At 43.4% G+C, this 26,181-nt stretch overlaps 1 protein-coding gene across 2 annotated transcripts in view; it reads right to left on the minus strand.

Moving 5' to 3' along the window:
* Positions 1 to 26,181, minus strand: part of AMOT (angiomotin) — a 62,643-nt gene that overhangs the window by 22,893 nt on the left and 13,569 nt on the right. For both annotated transcript variants that reach the window (XM_082323405.1, XM_082323406.1), the window contains exons 2-6: positions 13,129 to 13,294; positions 10,775 to 11,693; positions 3,827 to 4,280; positions 1,867 to 2,011; positions 369 to 461 (exon numbers count right to left, since the gene is read on the minus strand). In XM_082323405.1, coding sequence (XP_082179531.1) covers positions 369 to 461; positions 1,867 to 2,011; positions 3,827 to 4,280; positions 10,775 to 11,646 — 1,564 coding nt within the window. In that variant the 5' untranslated portion in view covers positions 11,647 to 11,693; positions 13,129 to 13,294. The remainder of the gene's footprint in view (positions 1 to 368; positions 462 to 1,866; positions 2,012 to 3,826; positions 4,281 to 10,774; positions 11,694 to 13,128; positions 13,295 to 26,181) is intronic.

Consider the following 26,181-nt stretch of genomic DNA (forward strand, 5'->3'; position numbering starts at 1 on the left):
GTTCCAGTCCCACTGGCCTTAACTCAGGCCAGAACTCTCGTCAGCCTGGAAAGGTTTAATTCCAAAGCTTTCAGGGGAAAAAAGAGGTGGGCAAATTATCCTGTACATTTATGGGGTAAACACTAATTTTACAGTTTAACTGCAAACTACATTTGCTCTGAAATCTCTAACAAATGCCATCAGATGGACTTTACATACTGACAGAAAAGGAATTCTCCTTCCTCCACTGCCAGTTTTGAACTGTCACTGCCCTGATTTCTGTCCCGGCAGACAACCAACAGATCTGAACGACGCTAACCTGCTGTATTGTTATCCTTCCCAGGATGACTGGAGCATTTCTACTGACCCGTAATGATTGCGTAACTCACTTTGTGCAAAGAGTTGAGAGATGGTTTTCCGATTGTCTTCAGACCCCTCAAATTCCTTCTCCGCAAGCTGCTTGTTGGCTGTCTCCATACGTTCTGCAAAATTTTTCAACAAAAGGGACAGTAAATAATCGAAAACTTTCGAGCATTAAGTCACGTCTGCTCAGGACATTTCTAATGCAAGCCAGGATCTCCTAATTCTATACAGCCAAAAGAAAAAAGCCTATCAGAAGCTGGCACTCACTTTTGAAATGTTTCTAATTATATCCTTGAGAAAACATTCTCAGTGAGACACAACGGGTTAAATAAAGTTCCAGAGAAATTACTTTAAACAATTATAACACATAAGAAATTTATTTTTTCAGTTTTTACAAATGTTAAGACACCTTATTTTTTCCACCCAAATAAATCTCCCCATGCAATTAAAAGATTCCCTTACAATTCTCCACTAAATCTTAATAGTTAGAAGATTAAATCGCTGTTGTCCAATTACCTGACTTTAGGGAAAAGTGTAAAACCCTAAGGACAGCTTAACAGTTCTGCTGCTGCAGGCTGTTAGAAATTTATACCAGTCTAGGAAAATAAGAATGAAATGTTTATGCTGTGTTTTATTATGAATAAGATTCTTTAATGCAGGCCTTTGTGTACTGTCCTTCTCGATAGCACTGGGCACTGTACGGCCTTACTTCTTGGATGCAAAACAATTTCTGGGAACAAAGTCTTAGTAAGAGACTTGGGGCACTGAGAGCAGATGACATGCAGGACAATCAGAAGGCTTTCATAAAAAAATTAAACTTACAGTTTAAAAGACTGATTGTGCACCTTTAAACATCTCAAATTGCAGATGTTTTTCGCTTTTCAAACTAGTGCTTCAACTGTGACCCATGTTAAGGTCACATACCATTCCACATCACTCTCCACTGCCAGCCATCATACTGCCTCAGCCTCTTAGCAAGAACCAGACGCTAAATAACATCTCACTCTGGAAAAGGAAGGGAGATCCAAAAAACCAGATGCCTATGTTGATAAGAAATGACAAGACCTTCAGGAAGAACAGACAGTCTGCAGTTTGTATGTCAGTGCAAAAGGGTCACTGGACAGGAAATAAAGTGAACATGCCTGGTGTGGGATTAGGCAGTCAGCAAAACGTCTTTCCATTTGTATAAACTGAACAAATTGTACAAATTGCGTCTAGGATATAAGGCAAGAGAGAATTCCAGGCTTGCATCTGGTTTATGGTATTTGGCTTATCACATGTTTCTTCTCAATGAGAAACAGGCTGGAAATGAGAGACTACAGCACTCTCCTAAACCTGTCTTTTTCATACTCCCAGCAAGCGCTTAGGATCTCTGAATATACCCGAGTATCCTGTCATCTTCTAGCTGTGTCAACAGACACGGGGAATTCTGCAGCAAAACACTGTCCTGCCAAGTAAGTACAACAACTAAAAAAAAAAAAAAAAACAACCAACATTGAAGAACAGAAATTTTACTTCATTCACCTCTTAGATCCCTGTTGAAATCATGAAGCCTACGAATTTCTCCTTCCAGCTTGTTTCTCATAGCCTTTTCCAGGGCATCCCGCTTAGAGGATGATTTCTCCAGGTTTTTGTATGCCTCTGAAACTTGCTGAATTTCTGTTTCCAGCTGCGGTGGAAGTGAAAACAAGCACTTACTATTTTATCACTAACAATTCTTTTCATTCAGTCTCAGAAAGGAGATTACTTTCTTTCAAGTTTTCTTTATTGAAAGAAACCTACACCTATACATTAAGTAAAACGACAGTGTCTCGGGTTTGTGATGGATCCTTCTGTATAAAGAATACCAATGGCTGAAACGAAGATCTGGACTCTCCTTCCAGACTCTAGCTCTGTTTCCCCAATATGATCAGAGCATAGATATAGCAAACTGAAGAAGTGCAAACGTCATCTATTTTTTCCTAAGACTGGGGCAGTTTGGCACTACTGTTAGTTTGGGCAAAAAGCATTCATATAAACAGCTAATGTGATATCAAGTTGAGTAAGTAAAACAGGAAAGGCAGACAAAACTATGCTAAAAAAAATGCTAGCGGCAGATCTTGCATTACTGATGAACTCTGCAGATCTGTAATTGTTATGGTCCAAAATTCACAATAAAACCTCCCAATGTTCTATGTTTACACTTCAGCAACTTAGTTGTGCTTTTACATATTCAATTTACTAAATGGGGGGAGGGAAACATTTGCAGTAAAATATGTTTTATCCTTCCTTCTAGCCTTCAGTGTAAAGCTTCTCTGATCACCCAGAGCAGAAGGCGATTCAGTTCTAACTCTCCTGACCAGGCATGGTTTTGCATTGCTATGGAAGTATGGATCCACATGACAGCGCACCCCATCAGCACTGTCTACAGCAAGCGATCAACAGGGGGGTGGAGGGAAGTGCATTTTCATCCTTCTTTCATTATCACGAAGCTGTCAAACATTCCTCTAAAGCATTTCCTGGCCAGGAACCTTCCAAAAAAAATACAACAAAACGAGCACATGTCCCTGGAAAGAGGTAACATAGGGAATAAATGAGTGTGGAAAGCCACACCGGTCACCTGAACCCAAACAAGTGTTTTAAGCAGCCACACATTTTTACGGCCCTGGAGACTGCTCAGTGTGAAGAGCACAGCGAGGCCCACAAAGTCCTAACCTACAAGCAGCATCAGCCTTTTCACAGCTGCAAGGCAAAAGCAAAGCTGACCTGCTGCACGCCTTTAAACCAAGAAGTTATTTCTACGAGGCTGCAATGAAAGTACCTCTACACATGCACGTTAATGATGGCTCTCACTGGGATATTTTTTTAAAAACGTTTTAGCATGATTTACTCGTTTCATAAAGCCAAAGGTGGCAAATAGCTCGATCCAAAACAAGATACTAAGTTTTCATGGAAGTTGTGTGGTACTGAGGGAGTGACAAAAGAAGTGTTAGTTTCAGTCCTGCAGTCCAAATGTCTTTAATGTAGCCATAGCAGCAGCGCTTGTCTTGCACACTGTCCTGCCAACCGGTTTTGTAGCAATGTCCCCTGTTGTCTCCTTGAGTGGATATGGTCTCATGTCATTCCAAACAGGCCCTTCCTGCAATCTCTAAAGTCTTTTAGACTGATGGGAAAATGAAGCCTGCTGCTATCCTGGACATGAGAACACTAGCTTTAATTTAACCAAGCAAGCCAAGCAGTCGGCCTCTTCAAGACAGCCGATGAGGATGCTCTTTTGAGCACAGTCAATTAGCTGTTAGAATAAAACTGAAGGCAGAATTCTACCTTCTGACAAAGTTAAGCTGCTGCCCAAAGGGACAGGATACAGACTAATCAGTCTGCATATAAAAGACACTAAAGTAGATAATCAGTCCCTTAAGGAAGGAATGTAACAGCTGCAGATTAGATGATTCAATTATGGACAATACTAGACACCGGAGAGTGCCTGATATCCAAAAACACCCACCTTCTGCAGCCGGGCTACTTTCTCGTAACACCCATCCAGCTCCTGTCGTAGAGACCGGTTCTCTTCTGACAGGATTTCCACCATCTGCTGGGCCCTGGAAACTATGGCAAAAGGATCTACTTGCATCTGCTGATACGGGGAAGGTATCTGCTGAGCCCGGGACATTACTGAATAGGAATCGCCTTGCTGCTGCTGCGGGCCTAGGAAGGGCTGGCATAGTCGGTACAAGTCTCCTTGATGGACTTGGTTTGACAAGAATGGCTGCTGGGTCCGTGGCAGAATGCCAGGATCTCCCTGGCTTGGAGTCAGAGGTTGCTGATGCTGGGAAGGGGACAGCCTGGATGGCGGCGGAGACTGAAGCAAAGTCAAAGATCCCAGGGATGTCAAGGAAGAAGTCGGGCTGTGGTGGTGAGGTGGTCTCTGTTGTAACTGCAGCTGCACGTCTGGGTTCTGCCTGGAAAACAGAGAGCAGAAGCTCCATCAAAGCCATGCAGAAGATGGCGCACAGACCCAGTGACAAGGCGTGGGATGACCTGTGCAGCTCCTATGCACAGGTCTTCCCACACAAAAGACTCAGATGTGAAGTTTTCCTCATTTTTATAAGTCTGTTTTAAAAAAATGCTTCAAAATCAAATCATTACCAGAAAATATATTCTAAGCGCACGAAGGTCTTTCTTCTTGAGTCTATTTTGTACAGAAACACTAAGAGAAACTCCATCAACAACTACTGACCAAAATTATTTTTATAACTTTTCTCCACGCTCTGTGGCTAAAACGGCTAAACTGAGGACTGTTAGGAATGGGCTCTTTTGTTCTGGCCTGAAACGTGCCATCTCTGATGGAGAACACAATGGATCTTCTTCTGCAATTCAGGATACAGAGTTAAAGGGATTGGCTAAGCTCTATGTTAGTATGCCAGCATCACTGATTTGAGCTTTCTGAAGCTGCAGCCTGGTCAAATGAGACAGTTAAAGGATCTGAAAACCAACCTAAGAGTCAGAAGCAGCCTTTTGATTCAGAACCACCCTCAGTCCTACGTGGTAGGTATGTTTACTGCTCCTAACAATAACCTCTATAGGATACTAAAGACAGATCTAGCAATCTATAACATGCTTGAATCTATCACAGAACTAACTCCAAGCTACGCCAGCTCACATTTCCCAGGCGCTGGAGATCCCCAGCTTAACTTCTGCTGTATTAGCCAAGTAAGAAACTTCTCTGAGAAGACTGTGTGGATTTATCGTGCTTGGATGACCTTAGGAGGCAGCTTTTGCTTCCTCCTCCAAAGTCATTCAACCTTTAACTTCTTGGGATGTTCTTTATTCTAACAATTGAAGTCACTCCCACTCCATGCCGCAGCCAGTCTCTTTTTAAGCACAGACCTCAGCCTGGTGCAGATCCAGTCTGGCAGTTCAACGTGTTCTGAAACACTCCTGTTCTTCTGATAAAATTTCCCACCCTTTGGGATGCAGTTCAACCCTGCAGCTGGAAAAGCACATAGTGTTGTTCCACCTGGCCATAGCTGCTACAGAGCACCCCCACGGCTGTCCGCATTCATAGGAAGGACCCTACACGCTTGCTCTGCTGAGCGCAGTAGGGGCACTGGACGTACAAGACAACCCGCAGCATAGCTCTCCCACCACACCAGGAGCACTAGTGGCATGTCAGTTGGTAACAGCAAGCATGAAGCTGAACTGCGAACTAAAGGGTTACGCAACGGGCTGTGCGAACACTCAGCATCATCCTTCCTGTTCTCTGCAGAAAGAACATCAACTCTTCATACCTGTCCAAAGAGGAAACGGCTGCATTACTCACATCTGGCTGGCAGCGCACGTAGGAGTTCCTAAGTTCTCGGCCCAGCGCAGGGTTCGCTATTTCAATATCATGCATCTTATGTCTCATTTTCCCTGCTTTCCAGCAGAGAAGGTGCACAGAAACCTCCAAGCTGATGCTCAGATTCCTTAACAGGGAAACAAATCTAGCCTTTGTCACTCAGGGAAAAACAAATAATTACTGCTTTAGTTACTGTTTCTCTCTTTCTCACACTCAGGTCCCTGTCAGCAACATCACTTCAGGAGCCGCATTTCCCCAGAAACGATCATACGCAGCGTGAGGATCTCAGGGGTCATCCAGAAGAGAGATGTGCAATTAATTTCCTCAGGAACATTCAGTTTAGGAGCAGCAATTTGGTTCGTCCCCTCCTGGGAGGTCAGCTCTACTTATCGCTGCATGCATTTCATTAGCTTTATTTGCCAGTTCTCATGAGGAAGAACGAGGCAAAACCATCACATGCCATGCTCAAGGTCGTCTGGTTTGTCTCAGGTAGTTTCCAGCTCCTTTCTTAGCTCACCCAGTTATGTGCAGAGTTAAAACTTTGCATCTTCAGAAACCGCTCACCTCCCTGAGCTTAGTCTTTACCCAACGTCACGGACCTCTGTTTTGATGTCATAATCAATTAGGGAATAATCTTCCTGTGGCATTTAATCTACGATGACCTACAGAGGTTAGATCAAAAGAGATACGTTGCCAGTCTGCCTCATGGATGCAAAAAACCACCTTTCCAATTTTGAACCTACAAAATACTCTCTTCCAGTCTGAAAACAACCTGAAGCAGCTACGCAAAGAAACTGACTCCGCTGATCTCAGTATGTCAATATTCTAAGCCTAATGAGGACTATTTAGGTGCCAATGTTAACAATTTGAGCCATTTGACTAAAAGCATCTCGTTATTCTGCCATCAGAGACGCATGGGCGGAATTTTGCCGTTTCCACAGGACCTGAGCACTAATGAAAAGAACACAAAGATGGCCAAAGAAAAACAACAGCAGCAGCTAAATTCCGAACGGACAGTCTTTGTACTGGCATGCCTGGTAATGACATTTTTTTTAAACCTATTGTAAAGAACAACCCTAGGAAATCATGGCTGAGTATTTCTAAACAAGATACATTTCCAAGATTTCCAGCATCTTGGCACTCACGTCCGAAGCCTCTCACATCTTGAAATTATACCAATCTTGTGGGTTCAAGCTACAACATGAGAGCTGGGTGCCTCTAGTTCTGTTGCATTACCAACAGCCCTAGAGCTTCCAAAATGTCACAAATGCGTTTATATTCCCAGCAAAACAAGATAATGCAACTGGGGTAATACATCCGATCTTTAAAAAAAATCCTAATAACCCCACAGTGACAACTAGACCTTTTAAGATCTCGCGTGCAAACTTTTACAGACACGTTCAAAGAACTTTCTAGCATCCCCACTACTTTCAATTTTGTCTTATAAAATACTTCTGTATATATTGTGCGTTCAAAATACCTGGCTCTGAGATCCCCCACATTAACATGAGAATTGTGGAATTTATTTCTCTGGTAAACCAATTTTGGACCGAGAGATTCAGAAAGGTAAATGAACCCAAATGGACTTTTCAAGATTTTTCAAGCCAGACTGCAAAATTTTAAGGTAGAAATCACTGTTGGGGCCACCTAGCAGAATTGCTGACAGAATGGTAACAGAAACTTCCCTCCATGAGAGAATCAGTCCTCGGGTAACCCTGCAGTAGTAATCAAAATTATATCTGAGCTAACCTCTTCACGCAAAAATGCAGAAAGACTCTCAACATACATGGAAAACAAAATTACGCAATCTCCTTTCATTTGCCTCAGTGTCAGAAAGACCTGAAAACCCCAAACACAGGAAAAAAACTCAGGGCAATAATTCCCACAAGTGTTTAAGTTTGAAAACATAACTTTAAGGGCCACTTCATTTTGAAGACCGTATCACGCAAGAATCTCTGCTTCCCTTACAGTCCCTGGCACGTATCGGAGAAACACACCACGCGGGCCAAGTACAAACCTGGATTTATGGTTCTGCAACTACAAGGGTCACATTAGCTTTTAAGTCATGAAGACAGAGATATGGAGTAAGGGCAGCTCTGCAAGCAAACCCAGCCATCAGGAGTCCTGAGGCTGCCAGGATTGCAAACACCAAGTCACGCAGAAGATCTGCGGGTAGAGCAACAAAATGGGGAGGGCAGAAGAATGATGAGATCAGGAAAGGTCTCTGGTTCGTTAAAATTTTTTCTGCCTTTCCAGCTTCTCCTGCCTGTTTTGTGTTCAAGAAGCTACAGTTCCCCTTTCTTCCACAGCCCTCCTGCACAAACTGGGAAACGCTGACTGCAGGAGGGAGCAGCCGATTAGACAGCTGAAATCAAACCGATGCATTTTTGTTCTGCTTCCTAGTCATACCTCATTATCGCCCACTTTGATGCTGCTCAGGGGAACGCAATGGACAGAAGTGATTTACTAATTATGGGACAAATTCTGCAGGCCTCCTTCTCAAAACGTTTCTGTGAAGTCAATGGGATTAATCACCGCAGCAGGAGCCCAGCCATTTGGGCTCCGAACAGAGGATGGCGCTTGAATCAGACAGACAGCTTCCTCTGCACCCAAAACTACGTTAACACCAGCCCCTTCTCCCTCGTCTCTCGCTGTTCCGCCCCAGGAGACCGTGCAAGCCCACAGGACACCGAGCCCAAGGCACCAGTCTTCTCCTCTTAGGCCTGAAGGTTTGTTTTCATCACCAATGCTAAACTGCAGCTGAGATATTAGGGAGAGAACAGGATTTCGGAGCTTCACATGCAGCCAGCCCTCTTCTGAACCTTCTTTAAAATTTCCAAATAACACCACAGATGCCTCTGGCATGCCCAGTATTTACATTAAACCAACATCATTACGAACATATGCATGTTCCCAAACTTACACCGCCCAAGAGCAGGTGAGGCAAACTGTTTGCAGACTGGTTTAAACTTACCACACAGCCCATTCCTTTCCCAGACTGGGGAGGGTGAAGCATGAGAATGCTGTGAATTCCCCAATGTTTATCTTGCTCAACGAGTTTTATTTAACCGCATCGTTAGGTCACCCTCAAATTCCCCCGAACAATGAGGGGAAAAACCCGCAGAAAAGGGTGTGGCTTCACGGGCAGAAAGAAGGGGCTTTGTTTCCTTGACGCACAGTTCAAAAAATGCACACATTTACCAATCCAAATTAATCCCGATAAACACAGAGCTGCAGCGCAGGAAAAGTGGAGTCTCTGAAAATACTTTATCCCTCCAGCGAGGCTGCAAAGACGCTTGTTAGCACTGCCTGGTGCGAGGCAAACGCACTCCCCAAAGTTGTATGCCTTTAAAATCCTCACACCATTACCCAGCTGCACCTTTAGTAACACAGAAGGTTTCTTGTCTAAATGACAGTTTCTCTTAAAGTGTGTGGGAGAGGGAGGGGAATAGAGGACTCGCTCCCTTCCTTTGCTACGCTGCTCTGTAATTTATGGATTAGTCTTGCAATTGTTCTACTGCTACAGCATTTGCTTGCAAAGGAAACCTCTTCTCTGTGCAGCTATTTAGGTTAAAAAGTAACCTCATTAGATTCCCAATGCTTTGAAGACAAATTTCAGTTGCTTCCCCTACTGGAAACCTTGCCAGCTGAACCTTTCTCCTCCCTCCCCTTCCCCCCCCATGTTCTTTCAAAGCAGCCAGGATCCATCCAATACAGACAAAAATCACCCTGTCTAGAGGAGCTGACTGTTGGCGTGTTTTCAAATACCTCTCCCTTAAACAGCAAGCAGGCTACGTCTCAGACTCACTATATGTAATATTATGAGTATTTCTGATGCAGCGTAACCATTAAGGATCTGTTTCCCCTTCCTGTGTGCACAGAGATTTGAGGCCTTTGAATTTTCAAAAACATTTGCAACGAGCTTCTACAATCATTACCCCCCCTAAACCCTTTACTTCCCCTTTTCCTGGCCTCTTTATTATTTATTTAGCCAGATCAAAGGGCCTTTTCATCAGGCTTGTATGCTGCTGAAGTCATTTCAGATCACAAACAATGGTGGACAAACTCTGAAAATAGCTCCCCATAGGACTAGGAAGGTTCTGAGCAGATTCAAATTCCCCAAAGCTCAGACTCTGTTCCCAAATACAGACTGGTTTCTTCTTCACGCTCCCCTCAAAACACAACGGAATATGTGCAAACACAAACGCAGAGAGACCTCACCATTTACTTCTGTAGCAACGCCCTCCTGTTGCTCCTTTATATTACCCTCTTAGCTTCAAAAGGAGGCCAAAATCATGATACCAAATCCCACCTGGTCTTGGACAGAGATGAGATGGTAAGGAAACACGTAAAGTCAAGTCGTATTTTTAGCCCACCTGAATAAAACTTCAGCTTCACCCACACGGACATCAGTGTTTGGCTCAAGCCAAATCTAGCTCCTTATCTAGAGGAAACCAGAACAGGCTGAGATTTCAAATGATGCAAGGAAAATTAGCGAAAGCTAAACAAGCAAGCCTGGGATGAGGCACAAAGCACGCTCCGTTTTCCACTCCTACGCTTTGGTCCACTGAAAATAAAACTTGAAAAACGCTAAAGGAAGCTCAGGTGATTTTTGTTATCTGCACCATTATTGCTTTCATTCACTTTTTCCTTTCCTATGTAGCATTTAGATGGAGTTTAAACCTAAAAAAAAAAAATCATTTGTCTGGGCAGATGTAATTAAAGAACAGCTTAAGTCTTGCAGTAAGTAACTGCAAGTTTCCACAATGAATCACACCATAACTTTGGCTTTTGCAGCAAACCTTTTGTAAGGCTCTGGAGCCTCAGCATTAAACTTCCCTATGCCATAAAATCAAGCTGCTTTGTTTCACGAGTTTTTTTTCATTTGTGGGTTGTTGTTTTGTTTTTTTTAAAGAGTCAGGCCTTTCTAGGTAAGCTACAGCTTACAGTCCTTCCAGACGCAGCCTGTAGCTGAACACAATATGTCATCTCACATAACAAAGGTGAGATCTTTGCTGAAAGAAAACCTGCCTCAGGAGTGAGGGCAAGGGACTGATTTTTACACTGTCTTCCCTTACGTGGCTGTCATGGAGTTTGTTTTAAGATCTTGCTTACCTGACTGACCCATACTCAGGGGGATGTTGATACCTCATCATAGGACCATCAGATCTTCCCTGCTGGCTCATGCGATGATCACTATAGAAATGTCCCGAGTCCTGAGGTTTGCAGTTCATAGACGGGGTGGACACATTTTTGTACGGATACTCTGGAGGAGGACCCCGCTGCTCCATTCCTTTCATGTTGGGCTGGGAAGGGGGCTGCACTGAGTTCTTGTAGAACTCATTGGAGCCAGAATTTTTATAAGGGTCGCTGGACTGCTGAGGAGAAAGCGGAGAGAGGGGGGAGAGCGGCGCACTCGTGACAGGCGCGTGGGCCTTGACACCGCTAGTGGCCAAGGAGAGCTGCATCAGCCTCTCGCTCAAGGAGCGAACGTGCCCTTGCTTGAGGTCCTTAAGTCCTTCATCCTGGTGGACCTTCCCGGGGCTCACCCGCTGAACCGTGGGCCGCCCTTCAGTCCTCATCTTTTGGTTGGTGACCCCTGTTACGTAAAACGCTGCCCCGACACTAGCATGCGGCTGGCCCCTGAAATACTGTGACTGGACTTTGGCTTCCTCATAGGTCGGGAGATCCTCGCTGTTCTGAAGTCGTGGGGAGAGCTGCTTCTCCATGATGCTGTTATCCACCTGTATCTCCTGGCCCTGGGGCTCCTGACGGGCAGCATGAGTCACAAGCTGGTGGTCCTGGGAGCTCAGCCCTTCGTTCTGAGATGCTGGACTCCCAGTGCTGTTGAAAGGGGGGGCATTTCCTGTGGCTTGCTGGTGTAAGGCAAGGAGGTTACGGTTGTCATTTGGGTTTCCGTATCTGAGCTGCTCCTGCAGCAGGCGCTGTAAAACTGTCGTAGCTGCTTGCTCTTCTGAATTCCTCATCTCAAACTGTGGTGCCTTTTGGGTGGAATGTAAAAGCTGCCCTTGACCTAAGGAAAGGAGACACGGTTATTAGCGCCTGAGTGGATCAAGCAAGAGACATTTAAGAGCAATGGCTTGAAATACAGAAAAAAAGCAGGTTAGATTACCAAAGGTTCCCATAACAATGGGGGTCATTAAGGCCCTTGACCTAAGAAGGACTTGCATGCCAGGGGGCAAAGCCTTGAAAGGTGATGAAAGGTGACTTGCAAGTTTATAGGAATATCAATCGACTGCAAGCTGTAGGGATGCATGCCGAATACCTCAGACAGCAAGGCTGCTTTCAGGCAGAAAGGAGACCTATAATTCACAGAATGATGGTAAAAATGCCTAAGTCCTGTTTGCTTTACATTTAGGGCTACCAACAGTGAAATACACTTCCCATATTTCCAGGCAGACAAGGATTAAAGGGTGAAATCAGCAACTTGTCAGTTTTAAGGGGGGGGGGGGGAGGGGGGAAAGAGGCCCATTGAGATAGTACATGGTTCAAAGGAAGTAAAGAAATCTCTTAGCTTAGATCGTTTAAAGCAATTAATGAATACCTTGTTAGCCAGCAGGTTTTTAGAGTTATGAAATACCCAGAGTGAGATCAGCACCTAGTCTCCCTGCTGCAGAAAACACTACGTACTGGTGCAAGCGAGGACTCTGTAACTTCCTGCTATACAAAGGCAACCAAATCCTCACACATCTAAATATCGTCAGCTGAATGCATGCAAATGCAAGAGGAGGAAAAAGAGTTCTCTGATCTAAGGAACAGAAAAAGACCTCTGAGCGGCAGGAAAAAACACTGTGTACCAATGAGAGAAACACAAAGAGCCAATGTCAAGCACATCCTAAGCACAGATTAAGTCAGTGACCAACAGTGATTACACTTTGCTTGGTCTCCAGTGGAGTCAGGAATTTGTCATGGAAACTCAAACCCATTGGCCTTGCATGAGTTGAAATATCCAAAATTAATGACACCTTTGAGACGTTTAACTAAAAGCAGAGCTACTTTTGAGCTAGAACAGTTCAGAATAGGCTATGCTTTACTTGTTGGCTAAGCTGTGGCTCTGCCCTGACAGCAGAACGCACATTGGTATTCTAGCACGTCGGCACCCTTTTTCTGTATAACGTTGTCCCTTAGCAAAAGGTAACTTGCTCCCAACAGTTTGTTCCATGGCAGAAACAGGGATGGACTGCAGGAGTCAGGGGACCTGAAGCGTCTGCTTTGTTCAGCATCTCCACAACCACCCAGTTTCTTCCCCAGGCCAGCCTACCGCAGGAGTCTACCCTGGTAACACAAGGCCTCGAGGCATCAGGCAGACAGAACCCTTCTGCCAACGTTAATGAAGAGAAAGTTAAAATCCACCTCTTTCCAGGCTGCCTCACCAAACTAGGAATTCAGGCCCTGTTAACTGGCCCGGAACATGATTCTTCTGGAATCCTCTTTGAAGTGGCACATACCTATTTCCTTCACTTTGACTTCCTTGGTAAGGAGGAGCAGTTCTGCCACATGGGGGGACACACAGAGCCTTCCTCCCGCAAGTCCAAAATCTCCACTCAGAGATGGCTTCAGTCTCCTCTTCAGTAGGCCAGATCACTTGATACTCTCCTCGCTTCCAAAATAATTCTGAGGAAAGCATTGAAAACATCATTTTAATCAGCAGATAAGACCCTAGAAATAATAAACCTCGGCCCATATTTCAGATTTTCCTTTTGTAGCTTCTTGTTTTCTCCCGGAGCCCAACAATTTTGATCCCTTTAGGATGAATGAACCCCCCTGTCCCTAGCAATCTACTCCAGCTGCTGCTTTAATCATGACAATTTCTGCTCCAAGATTAAACGTTGCCAAGTAATGCTCTGTCCCATCTGTGCCTCCAAGTGAAACAGTGATTAAAACCCGCTAATTCTTTAACTCCATTGTTTTATTTTTTGCTAAGAACGAGAGCTGCGGCACAGATGATGATACCCTGTGCTTACGGCTCCTTTTCCAGTGGTGCTGTATACTTCAAACTATATCAGCAGAAATCCTTTGATGAAAGGTGATATGGTTAAATGCGTTATAAACTTCAACAAATTATGCCTCAGAAATGACTGCGAGAATGATCAGCATATGAATATTAGCCTTATTTTATAGACTGGGAAAGTGAGGGGAAGAAAAGGACACTGACAAAGTATATGCCAGAAATACACTGCAGAGCACAGCTCTAATTCCCCAAACGTTCTTTAATTACGTTACTTTTCCCTTTCAGAATATAAAGCACTAAAGAAACTTTAACCATTGAGGGGAGAATCAGGAGAACACAGAAAAATGTGTACTTAGGTGTGTTACTCAAGAGGCGGTTAAATCTGCTACTGAAGAAGTGGAACATACTTGTGCATTCGGTGTGCTTATACTTTAAGAGCAGGCAATTAAAACAGAACTGGTGAAATTAAAAATATTAATTGAGATGTATAATTTAACTTAATTTCCTGGAATGTTGCAAAAAATAAAGCGAACAGATGTAGTGAAGGAATGCAGACGTGGATACTTCTGTCTCTGTCTTATTATGGCACACATCCACACCCAACAAAAATTATCTCAGATCTGCAAGTTAAATACTTGAGGTGTCAACAGCAATTTCAAGGCACATGAACAATATCTAACTAGGGAACAAGGCTGTGCTGTGTGGTACGGTACTTCAAGATGGTGGTTGAAAAAAACCATCTAATGTCAAATTCTTAACTGGTGACTTAGCTCGAGAGGGATATATTGAAAACAGCTGCCAGCAAATATGCAGTAAAGAACCTTTAAACCAGGCATTAAGATAGCAGATAACGAGAGCAATTTCTAGCCTCTTTTCCCAGTGTTGCACAACAGAAGTTAAGGATTCCTTGTCCCCCTCATACCAGTATCATCACTGACTCTTCTTTTTTTTTCTTTTTTTTTTTTTTTTTTAAAAACAAAGTTGCCCTAAGCAACCCTTTTTACTAGAGCATAAAAAGGCTTTTATTATGCAATATGATGCTGGCTTTCCACCCAAAGATTTCTTTTGTCTCAACTGGAAAAATCTAAGGGGGGGTGTGTGTGTGTGTTTATTTTTTTAATACAAAGATACAACCCAGCTTGACATTCTGCTTCTCTGCCTTAAAGATTTTCTCAACAGACAAATTCAATCTGTGCATGTTTAACTCCTTCAAAGGTTGAAGGAAGTAATTCTGTATGCCACCATTTCACACACAGAGTTTCACTTCACAGCAATACAAGCTTATTCTGCTGATCCGAGGAAGGGAGGGCACAGTTCACACTGAAAGTATTTGCTGGAACTGAATACTACTAAGTTTAGTGTGGATGTAAACTAGGAATCAGCCTGGAAATCCAAAACAAAAGGTGGACTGAGATACAATATGAAGATATTCTGGCCAACAAATCCACTTTCTTTAAATACCAATTGCTAGCACTAAGCCTATTTTTTCCAGTTTTATCCCATTATTTTTAATTAACAAAGAAAATCTTGTGCAACTAACTTGGGTGGCAGCATTCCTGGAAACTGCTTTCTGAGCGAGCTGGAAACTCATGGCAGAACCAGTGAGTTAACTTTTTTATGTAATGAAACACAAAAATGAGCAGTGCAATCAGTACTGAAGCCCATGTGTTATTTATTTGGACATCAAATTCTATCTGCTAGGCTCTTCCAGCAATTTCAGTTTGCAGTGTGCCAAAGATGGGAATTAGTGAGGTGCACTGGAAAAGTTGTTAGGATAGAGCTGGAAGGAAATTGGAATAGGTTCTGTAGACATTTTAAAAAGACATATTTGGGGGTTTAGCCTAAATCTATTACGATGGATAGGGCTGAATTCACACTACCAACAACTCTGCAACACTGTACTGGCTCATGGATTGGATGGTGCACTCTTCATAACCACAAAGCCTAGAAAGACCTTGCTTTTCAAGTGGAAAATTCAGTGTTAGACCAATTCTGTTCCAAGGAACCACTGTGAGGTAGATTTCCCAGGCTGAACCGATTTCGCAGTTCGTTCCTGAGCATCACAGCTCTATCATCTTACTACCTTATTGTAACTTCTAGTCTGAAATTATTCATGGTAACTTTATATCTGCATGTTCTTGAGCAAAACATCAGAGTCTAGAACTGGTAGAACTAACACAGGAATTGCAAACAGTGTTGCACGTAACCTTGCCGAGATCAAGAATGGGCATAAAAGGGGAGGTAGTGTAGGTGCTATTTAAGGAAGAAAAGACCCATGTTTGCAGGGCATTGTGTAAAAACTCAGTAGCTGAGGCTTCTGTCTCAAACATCACGTAATTATGCACAGGAACCTTGCCAGTCCCTCGTGAGGAAGAAAGATTAATGAAGAATTTAAAATGATAATACTGCCAGGCTATAAGGAACCAAAGCAGCACATTTCTGTACAGCATGCAAATATTTTTCAGCATTATAAAAATAAACAAGCTTAGACAAGTGAGCTACTCACCACTGTTTGATGAGTGGCTATAATGCTATAGCTCAATTAACCTGCATGGAGCAATAATAACCTCACAAGCGAAGAGAAGCATCTTTCTTTAGCTTGTGAAACTAAGAGGAATGCAAGAGTCCCTGTGAGGACAGCCTGTACATACTTGCCCAGAATTACTGCTTAGCCAAGAAGCTAATTAGCTTACGCATCAGGTGGGATGGGAACAGGTTCACCACCTCAAAAGGGCTGGAGTACAGTTAAGCACTTTCAGTTTTACTACTAAATTTTGTGTCACTCCCACACAAAACGATCCAGTGACAGTGACAGACTTCGAACTCAAGCAGTAAATTTTGCTAAGGAATTCTGTGTTTTTCTTAAAAGATGTGCATGTGATACTGCTTATCCTGGTTGGCAGCAGGTGATGGGATGCTATCAGTTAGATGAAGTCTTAGGTTGTTTTTTTCGGTGCAGAGTTATCTTCAGACATACCTGCACATGGTAATAGAGCAGGGGAACACAAAACAGAGATAGCACAGAAAGGACTGGCTGTGAAGTCCCCGGGCAATCGCAGAGACCAGCTCACATGCTGAGTCACCCGCTGTTTAATGGAAATATGCCTTTGCTACATGGCCTACGCAAAACCCAGCAGGCTGATTGCCAGATCCTGCAAAATTCACTTAACATGAGTGTCTGTAAGACCACTGGAAACGCGGCTATTCTGCACACACGCTCGCTTTGAAGTGGCTAGGAGCACCAGACTCACAAGGGCGAGGTCCAAAATCATTTAATGAATACTGCAGGTTATCACTGAATGCTCTTCATTTCATTTCAGCCCTACCCAAGGAGGAGGAAGGGAGAGAATACACACTAGGATAGTCCTTGAGAATAAAGGTTCCCAGCCTCTGGCGCCAACACCCAAACCTGCAAGGCGGCGCAGAACGAATCCCAGAGCTGTGATAGCATTTTAGCACCTGCTCCTAACCAGAAGTGGGTTTCAGACTCCAACCGTAAACACTTCCCCAGCGTTCATTCAACCGTCCCGTCCCTGCTTGCCTAGATCTGCTGACTGTGGCTCAGGTGATCCTGGAGGGTGGCACTGAGCAGGTGCATGGAGCAGGGCCAACATTACTCATCTTCATTCCAGAAGGACAGAGTCACTGGGCAAACAAGAAAAACTTCCTTCTTTTAACTAAAAACAAGAACAATGTCACCCGGAGGGGTGCAAATAATATGCATACCCATTATATTAGATCATCAGGCAACTATAGCGAGAGGCCACCAGAACACACGAAGATTGATCACGGTTCTAACGACTCTCCGGGCCAAACCGAGTCCACCTTCAGCAAGGACTAGACTGCCTCGCTGGGAACCACTAAGTATTCTCCTCAAACGCTCATGGTATCGAGATTTGGGCACAGAACAGCACAAGAAAGCCTGGCAGGCGTGAAGAAAAAGCAGCAAGTCGCTTGGTCTGGCTTGAGATAAATAAGTCAAGACTTCAACCTAGGAAGACCCCCTCTGAATAACACCTCTAAGGAAAAAAGCAAAAAGACCTTACTTGACCTTTGAATTACTGCTCCCTCACTATAAAGTATCAATTTCTTCACAGGGAAGTACCTATAATCTTCACCAACATAACTTAGGTTTTATATTACAAAGGAAAAAAAAAAAAAAAAGAGAAGAATAAACACTTACAGAGCCTGGTATAGATAGGAATGCTTCATGGCTTTTAAGCATTTTGATAAGAATGCTATGGAATTTCAAGTTCCTCCATAAAATTTCAAAAGTCAGAGGGGCAGGAGGATTTATTCTGAATATACTGGTGTAATAGCAAAACCAGTCTAGGTATATTCATTCAGCTGTTTTCATTGGGAATATTTCTAAGTGAATACATCACACCATTCAGTTACTTAAACTGTTATGCAGCACCACCACGCACTACTCGCACATCTGCAGAGAGACAACCCTTTAGCGGCATGTCCTGCAATTTCTGCGTATTTAATGAAACACTAATTCCAGCACAGGCGTCGGAGGCTCTGCTAGTAACTCCATAAAGGCCAAGATCTCACCTTTTAGATGTCTTCTTGATAAAACCAGACCAAGCTTACACAGGTTTAGTCACATCAGGTCTCGTATCAGAGGACTGCCTCCCAGAGCATACCAAGCAAGATCCGTCTGCTTCGAACTTCACAGATTTCCAGTAATTATCCTTGTAGAACCGGGGAATTGTTGTAAACCCAAGCCACAATTTTAATTCAACATCAAGTTTTGTTTTGTCTTTTAAGAATGCTCCACTTCTTGCTGCTGCTAGCACTCAGGCAGCGCCCTGCTTCTGTCGTCAGCAGCCCCTGTCCCACAACTATCCCAAGTATGCTTCAGCACCATTTTCATTGCATTGTGTGGTTTCTCCGTTCCTTCACTGATTTAGTCCAGGCCTCTCCTCGGGGCTCTCGGATAATGAAAACCATGTGAGGGTAAAATGTAATCTTCAAACACGCAAACCAGTTTCATGTGCATTATCAGAAGGGAGCAAAACGTTGACAGTGCATCATTTGTCCCTACCGATAGGATCAGGCCGTTTAATTGCTGGTGAGATTGAAAAAAGATTAGAATCACCATCTACATGAAAAATAAAGTCCAAATTCAAACCGAAAAGCTTAAGTCCTGAAAACAATGGAAATACACTCCCCAAACAGATCTATCCGTTTTATGCTACTTTAAGGTAGTTTTTCCTCATATGTCAGTTGTGACATCCTGATAATTTGTATTATAAGCTGACACAAATAAAAACTGCAGGTAGAGAAGGGTGTAGAGAAGAAAACAATCACTACGGCCTAACTTTAGCAGGGAATTTTCTGGCTTTTTCTAGCATTACCACAATTTGAACTATTTTAAGCCCCCATATGGAGGAGCTCTTCTTACTTCACAAAGCAGTTTTACAGACTTTAACGGGACTAGTCACAGAATACAGAAAGCAAGCAGGCATGGGCCCTCCTTTTTTCAAAGGGCTGCTTTTTTTTTCCTTTATAAAAAGAAACAGCTAAAATACAGCTAACTTATCAGTTGTCAGTCAGCCTAACAGAGCTGGCAATGCTCATTCTGAGACGCTGTGGCTCAGGGAAGGGAACAAACCTAATGCAGTACTGGGACAACCCAGTACCACAAAGCAAGCCCATTTTGTGATCTCAATCGGTAGCACGGGTTAAAAAGATGGATCTGCTTTTTTTTTTTTTTTTAAAGTAAAACCCAACAGAAGATCCAGACCACCAAATTTTTAGAAAGCAGCGATGTTGTAAAAGTGGTTTTGGTGTTGTTCTTTTATCATAACCACCTGGGTTTTTCATGTGCACCTTGTAAAAACCTTTAATGACTTGTAAAATGATTAATTAAGCCTCACCACCACACTGGCAGGAAGATACTGGTAGGTTCGTTTTAGCGCAGCGTTGATTGGCTACGTCCTGGCCTACACGTATGTTTTTGTTGCCACAACTATGTCACTCAGGGAATTGATTTCTTTCAATGTAACTATTCCAGCAACCACTCTAAAGCAGATGCAGTTATGCTAGGAAGTAATTGTTTTGGGGTATATTACTTAAGAAACCTTGTGTAAACCATACCAGCAAAACTTCTTCCTTGCTAACACAAACTTCATCGCTACTAGAAAGATCGTCCATAATAACTGGAGCAGCAAATACTTTAAGCATAGATCCTGCCTACACAGTTTTGATCGAGGATGTAGGCACCCCAGAACTTGTGCAAGCAGAAGGCAGGGAACCTTCTGAGTACTTTCTACAACTGGAGAAGATACTTCTGCAAGGTATCCCTAGCAGCTGCAGAAACAACAAGTTGGAGTTACACAATATTCCCCTAATGAAGGAAATCTGCATCTTCGTGTTTTGATGGTGCAGTGTCAGCAACTAATAACATGCGATCTTATGCACTTAAGCACCGAGATGTGCTAAAATGAACTTCACCGAGCACGCAGAAACCACAGGTAACACATCGCTCCTTAAGCATGAATCCAAAATAACTAACCTTGGCCCAGCTCTCATTCCGAGCTGCAGTCAATGCCCGCAGTGCTTGCAGCAGGACATGCATCGAGCTCTCCACTGCCTGAGGAAGAGGGAAGGGATGTGACTGCCAGGGCCTCGCTCGGGCTGGAAAACCGGCTGTCCTGCGTCTCGCAAGGCAACCATAGCTGCAGTGCTCCCTCGGAACCGTCTGCCTCCCACAAGCACCGTCTCGGGCCCTGATCTCCGTTTCAGCCTTTTGAGATTGCTCCATCGAAACATCCCTCCAAAACGCCACCTGAGCAGCTTGGGATGGGGCCAGTGGCCTCCCATACAAATTTTCTCTTGCCATCCCTACTTCCCCAAATCAGAAATGGACTGGTCTTTCACCAGGTGGTAAATCCACTCTTCCCCCATGGGTGCTAAGATTTTTTTTATTGCTTTTTTTTAAACAAGATCCAAGTGTTCCACACCTGATCCCAACTCAGCAACAGCAAAAGCTGTTTTTTTTCATGTAACTTTGGAGTACCCTTTTCTGCCTGCTCTCTGCGGTTTCCTGATCTTACCCAAAGGAAGGGTGGAATAGACTACATAATTGCTCTCATTCTCTTCAACCTTTATCATTCTGCAAGTGTTTTAAATTTCTTTTTACCCAATAGAAGTATCAGCATTCAGTTGTGATGATTTCAGTAAACTACAGATTACCGATTCCTCGCGCACCTCCGCAGGCTATCTTACGCTGCTTTTATGTTCTGTGTCTCCAGAAATACGGAGGAGGTTTCAGCTTTGTGTCTTTTCAGAAAGACAATAGGAAAACTAGGAAGATACGTTTTCCCACCTGGTTTTTCCCGAGCCCCACAATAAGACGGGCTAGCCCTAGTATGAAGCAATAAAATCTGTTTCAGCTGGACACAGAACCACCCAAATTAGAGCAGCAGGAAAAGTCCACCAAACCCTGAAGTGAACAAAGTCACTGAAATGTGGAATTACTTTCCCTGAGGCTTACAGTAAATAATCCTAAGAAATTAAGTAATTCTTTAAAAAACAAGTTGTATAGAGACACAAAGCATTTTAAAGCAAACAAACATTACTGTGATACAACTCTTAGACAAGGTCTTACAAATGTTAATTAATTCATTAAACAAAAACTTAAATTGGTTTAATTCACAGACATTCCTGTGAGAGAACTGCTCAACAACATCTTGGTCTACAATTACACACTGTAAGTGCTTTACTAATACAAATAATAGCAAAGCCTTTAAAAACCAATTTTATTAGATCAGTGAACTTTTTTACGGTTTAAACAAAGTCTTGGTTCTATACTCTAACCAATACTGATGCACCTTATATAGTTCAGCAGTAGTTATCATGGAAAATGACCAAAGCCCTCTCTAAACTCCCAAAGATTTTCAAATATTTAGTATTTTAAAAAATAAAAGGTTATTTTAAGATTAGACACAACCCAAGCCAGACAACAGTCATTCTGCGAGAGGATGAGAAAGTAAAAAAGCAACAAGTACGAATGGCAGTATTTATCTCTGAACCCCTTCTGCAGGACCAAGAATGCAGACTGCGTGCCAGTAAAATATGAGACGATTCAGCTATTAGAAACAGGAGCGAGCACTCCCTTTTCCAGGGCCAACCTAGCAATACGGGAGCTGCTCACAACAAAGCATGATGCATCCAACAACCATCATGAAGGATGACCACAACTCATGATCCCCAGGCGCTACAGGAGACTCCAACACACGTTCGTCCTTCACTTACGCCAAGCACCTCGCATAACCACTACTCTGCTAAGACATGATTTTAAGGCTTTGAGAACTCTGTTTCCACAGGCCTTTTTATTTTGTTCTCAGCTTTTTGCTTGGTTCATGTTGTCTTCTTTTCCATTCCTGTTTATTCACCTATTCCTATTTGTTCACCTATCCATTCCTCATTCACCAATCTCCCGCTTACATCAAATGTCTGGTTTGCCCTGAATGGCCATTTATACACAGGTAAGTTTCAAATATATTCTTACTTAAAAAAAAAATACACCCAAGTGTCTAGGTAAACACAAATTTCATCAACCCTGAAAAACTCCTTTCACTTACAGGCATAGTAGGCAAGTAAGACAAATATTATATTGCATATTTAAAAAGGAATTGCTCCTAGGAGTACCTTTACATTATTATTCCCCAAAGTTGTTGAGATTTCTTCTTCTGTCTTGAAGATTACAATTGCAAGGCTACTCTGGAGAGCCAAGTAATGTGCAAGATCTGGATATTTGCTGACTTCAGAGTTCATTTCAGCATCAGATCGGGTCGAAGCACGAACCAAATACATTTGCAAAAGCTGAAGGTATGGCGGTAGCATGGAGGCTGCAGTATGCGATCCCTCCTGCGGCCAGCACTGCATTCCAGAGCTGTTTGGGAATACACTCTCTCCTGTCTAAAAGGGTTTAACAACTGAGAAGCTCCTGCAGCCAAACTGGACTCATAGGGCAGCTATGTGCCTGTTCTTTCATAAAGAAGATGATTTAAAGCCTACAATATGATGATGCCATATATGGGGCACATACAGAGAGAAGATCAGGCACAGGAGGTAGATGAAAGTCTAATCTAGAAACTAACAACTCATCAGAACCTAAGACAAGCAAAGAATTCCTGAAAGCAGAAAATGAGCTTACAGAAATCGGTTGTGGCCCAGATTCAGCACAATGGACTAAAGCATTTTGACAAATCCTCTAGTGCTTCCTGAAACTTTATAACCCCAGGAATAGGCAACTTGGAACACTTCTATGAAGAACCAAGAGACCTAAGTCCTCTCTTGTATTTCAGTGGATAGAAGAGGAGAAAGAGAGCCTTCAACCTTGCCAATCACCAAGAATGGCTGTTCTCACACTATTACAAACATTTGGTCTCCATGGAAGGGGGATACCTAGCAGCAAACATTGGCAACCAAGGACATTCCACTGCCACTATATCGTCCACAACAGCAAGGAGGGGAAAAAAAAATCCATAAGGCTCTTTCGACTGGGAATCTTTGAGAAGACTTCTTCAAAAGTAAATGTCTGAAAATCCCTTGAAATATGGGAACGTGCAACAACAGTTAGCTGGGGGAAAACAGGCATCTTACTTTATTCTGAAAGCATTTACGCTTCACCCCAAAGTGGGAACATCTAATAATCCAAGAACCTTTTGCCAAGAACAAGGTCATAGTTTTCTTTTTAATTCAGAACAGAATCTAGCACACACCACATTCTGCACTGAATGGAGAATCTGGTAGTTTACAGGTGTACGGAGCCAGGTTTTAGTTCAATGCAAAGTCTTTAACATGTAAGAACTTTCTTACATTGGGCCTTGTCTTCCCGTTGGGTTACAGTTCTGCAGCTCTTTAAAAGCTGTCAGTATGAACGAAGCAAGAACTGCAAAACAGAGTTCTGCCCCAAGAGAGGTATGAACAGATAAATTCATTCACAGCTAAAAGTATTTATACATTAACATACACTTGGACTGTTGATAATTCTAGAATTAAAGACTCATCTCTGTATATACATTAATACGGCAACAACCTAAACCTAAATCAGACTTTGCTCCACGTTAAGAAAATAAAGCCTTTAACGAGCTGAAATTTTACTTCAGCTGTTCATTCATTGTTGTGACAGTGAGCCCTAGCCACGGACCAAGACATCGTTGTGCTATACAGAGTTAAATGGTGCAAGTTGTTCCATCAAAAAACCTACCACCAACACCACCACCACCCTCACAAAAAATAAGTCACATTACACTCGACGGGAGACAAAAGGAAGGGATAGAAGAGGGAGAAGCGTTTACGTTTTGAGAACTTGGGGGCTGCAAACTCTCAGTTTCACTGTCACGGTTAGGAAAATGTGGCAGTAAAGCAATGCAACTGTATTTCTAAATAAACAAAAAGATTGGTCAGTCTGCTGATGAAAGACAGGATAAAGAGAACAAGAGAACTATTAAATTATCTACACTTCTGGGATTCTTGCTATTCTTTTGCAAAGTGAATGGCTTATGCTAATCAGGATGCATCTGAAATACATCATTCAAGCCTTCTTGTACAAATATAGTTCTTATTTATCCAGAAAGATCCCCACCAGCTGGCAATGTTTGCATACAATGTTAAACCCAACTTCAAGAGCCCATGCATTATGAGTCATTTTACACTTAAAAACATTAGTTCTCTTAGCTGTTCTTGAAGATGGTGTATCCCATGAGAAGAATTTTAGTGGAATTCAACAATAATACACTACGTTCCCGTCCCACTTTCTCTAGCACAAAGAAGCTACAAGTTTTCTGTTGTTTGGTGGTGGTTTTCTCCTAATGGTGCTTTGCCTACAGAACATCTTTGGAGAAGGGACAAAAGGATTTGCACCAATCCCTTCTATATGATTCAAATATTTATGCTATACCCTCCTCAAGCACTTTCATCTAGTAACCTATGGAATGTGATCTCCTGACCTTAACACTCAAGCACGTCTACATCAGCTGCCCTTTGAGCTGTATTACAGAGAATTTTTATACATTTGTATTACAGGCATATGAAAACCTTGTGGCCCAGACGTGGCATTCTGTGCTACAAAGCATGCGTGAGTCCAAAGTCGCTCAAGCATGCTTCAGGGAAGAGCAATACTTTGATTCTCCCACGTTTATAGCACAATCTGGCGTGATGTGTCACCATAAATAGGTAGAATGATGAACCATGCTATCAGTATGTTAACGAGCCATTACAATTTAAATGTGTCATGCCAAACAATACCAAAATTACGAGGTGCCAGCACCACTGCAACCCCATGTCCCACTGTATGGCCCATTCTGCCTACTCCGTGCTGCTCAGCTTCCTTTCGGCTTCCAGCCTCCTGCCCAGCACAGGCAGGGCTGCCTGCAAAACGCCTCCAGAACCAGAAAGACGACGAGCTTGGGGGAAGACCAGGCGCCCCTTTCCCTCCTCCTGGACATCCTACCCTTTCCTCAAGAAAGCGCTACAGCAGAAACAAATCATTCTGCGTTGCGTTTGTGGCTCCCTGTTTTAAGGACGGGGGTTATGTTGCAAATAAGCGTCCTGAAGAAAAAGAGAGGGAGACCAAGTGCCCCCGATGGACCTGCAGCGTCAACTATGGGACAAATTTTTCCACCGTCAGCTCACGACCCTGCTCCTAGGAGGAGCCGTCGCTGAGGTAACCCTGGCGAAAGTCTGACCCAAAGATTTAACAGGGTCATGGTCTTGATGGTAGGGTTCATGTTTTTATACCAGCCCTGAAAAACCGACGTGATGCTGCCCATCACTCACACAGGAGCAGCACAGAAGTGTAGGACAAGCTCGAGAAGATTGTTCTTGTGCTCCCACTCTGATTTGGCAGAAAGGCTCAGTCCCCAGAAAAAGTCAAGGGTAGCAGAAAAAAGCGAGACAGAAGCCAAAACCTATGCCCTGTCCTCTCCCCCGAGACGGATCCTGCTCAGTCACCTGCCCCAGGCCCCTCGCAAGGTGCCCCGCTGGCTGTTGCACCTCAGTTCTCTGAGGGTCCCTCAGCTCAGAGCACGCTGACTTGCTGTCCCTCTGTAAGGGAAGAACAGGACACCTTTTCCACTTTTTTTCCCCACAGAAATCCCTTCAGGGGAGAGGAAGGGGGCGGGGGGAGAAAAAATAAAGAGGACCAAGGACCACAACAGGCCAGTACTTAGCAGTTCCTGTATCATCTACAGGAAAAACCCAGGCAGTGGGGAAGAGCACGATGTCAAGGCTGGTTTCACCACATAAACAGCCAGATCCTCCTGCTGGGGGACGCTGTGTGTTTCCACCGGGAACAATATAATCCTCCCTGCAAAGAGGAGTCCTGCTACCAGCCACACGAAATTCCACAGGTCCTTCCCTTGCACAAAAGACTGGTAGCGATGAAACTCGGGCCGTGGGGGAGCGGGTATGCGGGCACAGGGCTGGGGGAGAAGGAAAAGCAGAAATTCACAGCGGTATTATCACTTGGAAAACAGCACACATTCAGCACTTGGCCCCTAGAGAAAGGAGTATGCTACAAAATATGTTTCCC

This window comes from Platalea leucorodia (genome assembly GCF_965183815.1).
Source record: "Platalea leucorodia genome assembly, chromosome: 10".
NCBI lineage: Eukaryota > Metazoa > Chordata > Aves > Pelecaniformes > Threskiornithidae > Platalea > Platalea leucorodia.